This window comes from Condylura cristata, unplaced genomic scaffold (assembly GCF_000260355.1).
Source record: "Condylura cristata isolate star-nosed mole 26May11 unplaced genomic scaffold, ConCri1.0 scaffold00011, whole genome shotgun sequence".
In the NCBI taxonomy this organism is placed as follows: domain Eukaryota; kingdom Metazoa; phylum Chordata; class Mammalia; order Eulipotyphla; family Talpidae; genus Condylura; species Condylura cristata.
The window spans coordinates 46,079,046-46,083,774 of record NW_004567112.1 but is presented as its reverse complement, the minus strand read 5'-3'; the positions used below and the strand labels follow the sequence as shown (position 1 = coordinate 46,083,774).

The 4,729-nt window shown below is 33.9% G+C and overlaps 1 protein-coding gene across 12 annotated transcripts in view; it reads right to left on the bottom strand.

Moving 5' to 3' along the window:
- The window catches only part of ANK3 (ankyrin 3, node of Ranvier (ankyrin G)), a 307,389-nt gene that overhangs the window by 152,122 nt on the left and 150,538 nt on the right, over positions 1-4,729 (bottom strand). For all 12 annotated transcript variants that reach the window (XM_012723584.1, XM_012723582.1, XM_012723586.1 and 9 more), the window contains one exon: positions 2,188-2,286. In XM_012723584.1, coding sequence (XP_012579038.1) covers positions 2,188-2,286 — 99 coding nt within the window. The remainder of the gene's footprint in view (positions 1-2,187; positions 2,287-4,729) is intronic.

The window sequence follows — 4,729 nt, the reverse complement described above, 5'->3', positions numbered from 1 at the left end:
CCCTTTTCCTTATGCTGAATGGACAACCCAGGTGTACACAGCAAAAGTTGGATGATTTGTTTCTTAAAAGCCTGAACTTCCTAGAAAAAAGCACAACTAATCCCAGGACCTAATGCTAACACAACGAGGGGAAGTTGCCTGCCTTCCCACTGAGTCACTTCTGTAATGTCAGTGCCTGACCCATGGACAGTTAAAGATATTTTGGGAAATCCCCACAATGAAAAAGATGAAAGCCACTGTACAGAAAAAAGAAAAATCTGAGGAGTTGGGGACATAGGAGGGCAGACAAAATTACATTGAGGTTACCTTGTTTGTTTTTAGCAAAGCAACAGAAAATACAGCTTTCATAAAATAAGAACAGAGTGTTTTCAAGAAACTGTTAGAGAAGAAAATGCTGTAGAGTCATAAATGCATAGGAAAAAATATCAAGGCGATTTCTGAGAAAAAAGACAGATAATGAGATAAATAGGAAAAGGGAAGACAATTTAAATTTTTAACTATAGCTACAATTACTCTGATAAGATGAAAATCAATTTTAAAGAGATCAATGGGAATTAATTGGAATGTTGTGAGGCACTAAGTGGACACAATATGGCTAACAGTTTATGTGGCCACTTTGAAAAATGGGAACTGGACTACAAAGGAGCAATGGCGGAATTGCGGAAGCAGTAAGGAAGTTATTGTAATAGCTCACTGAGAGATGAAGTGTCCAAAAGACAGCAATGGGGTGGCAGGAAGATAGGTGCGGACTATGTGAGAAGGGATAGACTAGTTTAGATAAGAAGTATTCAAAAAGCCAAGATGACATTGTATACCAAAAATAAATAAAGTAGTCACTTAATTACAATGGTTAATGCCTTGCACATCTGGCCAATCTATACATAACGTGGTCTTTCAAATGAGTGATTGAAACATTCAGATTTCCTTGACCCTGTGCATCTTCACTAGAATTGCTGGAAAAAAACACTATGAAAATGAAAACATAAGTAGTATGTGCTTCAATTGTTTCAACAGATTTTAGAAATTAAGGCTCTTTAGAAAGCTTAATATAGCTTCCAAAAGTCACTGGTTTAGTTAAATATAGGGCAGTTCATACATCCCAAAGTTAATTTACAAGTTTCTTTCTTTTTCAAATAGTGTCAAGTGATTTTATCACTTATTAAAAATATACAGAAAACACTTAGTAAACATTTAATTCAGGCAATCACTACATATTCCTTTCAGATATGTCAACTTTCCCAATAGCTTAATTAAGCTATAGACAATGTTTGCAAAGTTTTAAGTCTTGTCAGCTAAGTGACAGCCTTGGCCTCTGGTCATTTGTGAACACTCAAAAAAGAAAGCGAGGGGCTGGAGAAAGAGGGTAACAGCGCAGACTTTAGAGAGTCTAGAGCTTACACTATTTCTTTCCCTAACAAGTAATCATTTCTGAGTTATGAAAATTTCAAAGAATAAAATCAAGCACTAAATAGTCTTGAAACAGAACAAATCTAAACAAAAGCAATGTACAAAAACAGTGTGTGGAACAGAACCATCCACCTAAAGGCTTAGTAAACCCACACTGATTTTTAGGTTGTCCCATGATTTGGGCAACAGATCTACTTTAATTGTTAAGTTAAAACAATGCTGTCATTTATCTTAACACATTCTATCCTTTTCTTTTAGAAGTTATCTTGAACATCTTTAAATGCAGGTCTGGTGGTGGTCTATTAGCTTTTTCTTGTCTGGGAAAGGCATTATTTTCCCATCATTTTTAGATGAAAAATTTTCAGGGTAGAATATTCGTGAGTTTTTATATTTCATTGCTTCAATATGCCATTCCACTCTCTCCTGACCTAGAGAGTTTTTGCTGACAAGTCTGATATCCTCATGGACAAGCTTTAGGAAGAGGGTTGGCAAGAATGAGAAGCGAGGGTGAATTTGATAGTGTAAATAGTGATAGAATTTTGTTAGTGGGTGCAGTATGATGCATATATTTACTGAAGTGTGACACTATCCTCATAGATATCTCCATAGAGAATATAAGTCAATGGCACATTAAAAAAATTGTATTTCCAAAATAAATAAATAAATAAAATAGTAGAGCAGTGTCATCTTCCATGTGGCCCAAAAGACTAGATTAAATAACCAGTAAAATAGTACAAAACTAAATATGGTCTGATGCCCAAAAACCTGGGAAGAAATTACCTTGGTTTTTGAAAGAATGGGGGCAGCTCGATCAAGCAGCATCTCCACCACCTGTTCATGGCCACTCCTGGCTCCACAGTGCAGCGGCGTCAGACCATCCTGCGGAACACAGGTGATACTTTCCATTAGATTTGATGGACACTCTATAAATGCAGTTTTTCTTCAAGATTCAACATAGCATTCAATAATCCATGGACCAAGGAACTCTAAACACTTACTCACAAAGCTCATAAAATAATTTCATATTTTTAACTAAAGAACTAAAGTTTTTCTAAGTTTAAGTAGTTGCAAAGTTTATAATCCTCCACATACTAGAATACTAACATTTACAAATATAATTGTCATGCTACTTTTTTGAATAGTCAATTGAATCTAAATACTATAAACAGATAACCAGCATTTGAAAAATACATCAACTTTTAAAACAGGAATTTATAGTGGGAATTTTATATTGGTTCCTTTTTCTTTTGCATTTCTGTTTTCAATCCAGTTTCCCCAACCCATATTGTTTTTTAAACATAATATGCTTTATGCTTGAGGGTTATTGCTGATCCCATCATATATCTCTGCCCATAAAAATATGTAAATTTTAAGATTTAAATATTTCATGAGAAAATTTCTGAAGTTTCAAAAATAATCTCCAGATTGCAATTATTATAATTACTCAAACACAGTTGATCAAAATAGCAAGCATAGTAAGACTTTTTATTATTATTATTATTAAGCATTTTTTCCCAGTTAGTTCATGTATCTGCTAATGAACATTATTTATTGCTAGAATGAGATAAAATCCAGCCTACTAACGACCCCAATTTTTATTTTTATAAATGTTAGTGCTGAAAAAACTTAAGTAGATGGATTTTTTGCTAGAGCACTATCACTAATTTTCTGAGATCTTTCTGAATTGCATACAAAAAAAAAAAAAAAACCCATAGTATTTCAAAGAGTTTTTTTCAAACTACTTAACATTTGACAACTTCATTAAGTCCTTCATTTTGTTGGGAACCTGAATTTAGAAACATTCAATCTACAGAATGTGTTACCCAGTCATTAAAGTTAACCAGTTCTTAACATGACAGCACTATTTTGAACTTTTCAGATTGCTTTCCTTTTCCAACTTGAGCTTTTTTATCCTGGTGCCATATGGGTGAGAGTAAGGTATTTCACTACTATTAGGGAGCAAGACTAAAATTAAAGGAGAGACAGGGAAGGAGAATTAGGGAGGTTAAGAGGGAGAAGTCAGAGTGGCTTCAAACCCTATGGAGAAATCTTTTCAAGCACAGCTTATGTATTCTCTACCTTAAAGATTCCAATTGAAAATCTTAATATTAACCCTAAAGATTGTTCTAGTCTAAAATATATCAACATTTGATTCATTGTGCTCAAATCACTTTCTGGACTCTGAGCAGATCTTGAAAGCCAGTGTAATTATCATAATGTGCAATCAGTAAGTTACAATCCTATTTCTATACTAGTTAAATCTCAGTGGGATTAAATTCCTCAAAATAATGAAATCTGAATTGCAAACATTTCATGAACTGATTAGAATGTTTTTTCAGTATGCTTAAATATTCTGCCTTTTATGCTGATTTAAAACATTTGCTCTTATAAACTGTAGTAAAACAATATAATAGTCTTTCAATGGAAAGAAAATTTTACTGACATAAACTAGAATAAAATAAAAATCTAGGACAGAAAGATATCACAATGAATTCCAAATATCTTCCCATTAATGTAAATCCTGAAAATATCTGAAGGAGAAATAAAATAATAATCTATCCTAAAACACAAACATTTCACACAGACTCTGTAGTTTAGTAACTGTCTTTTAAGATCTAAAAGTTTAAATTTGTTGCTTTCATTTTCTCTTAAGTATACTATAAAATGAATACATATACATATACACATTTTCAAACTATGGCCCTAGGGGAAAAAATATTTTGAACAACTCATTTTTTTTTGAAGATTTATTCATTTGTACATACAGAACTGGGGTACAGGCCAGAGGTGCAGGGGCAGTGAGAGGATTTACCAGAGACAGAGTGGGGAGCAGAACAGGCAGACTAACAAAGTACACTGCACTGCTGAGGGGAACAGAGGGCAGGGCAGGTCTGCCGCACCATGTGGTCACCTTCGGGGCAGGGATTGAACTCATGCTGAGTGGCTTTAGCTTCTTAGTGCTGTGCTTTAACCTGCTGCACCACCAGGGAAGGCCCGAACAACTCATTTTTTCTTGAAAATTTTCTTTCCCCCAAGCAAAAATGTTACAAAAGCACAGTATAATGTTATCTAATAGAAATATTTCTCTTGGCTTATTAATCCTTTAACTTAAGCTGTTCTTTACAGATTTTTAGTGATTTCATCTTATAATTTTTTGTACTAATTGAGTTGTTTATTTTGAGAAGCATGTGCAGACAAGAGATTGGTGATATTGTTAATGCAATACTAATACTGATGGAAAATTAGAAAACAAAAACAAAAACAAAAAACTAGTTCTTTCCTCAAAGAAAAAAACAAATGGGGCCCTCCCTGGTGGCGCAGC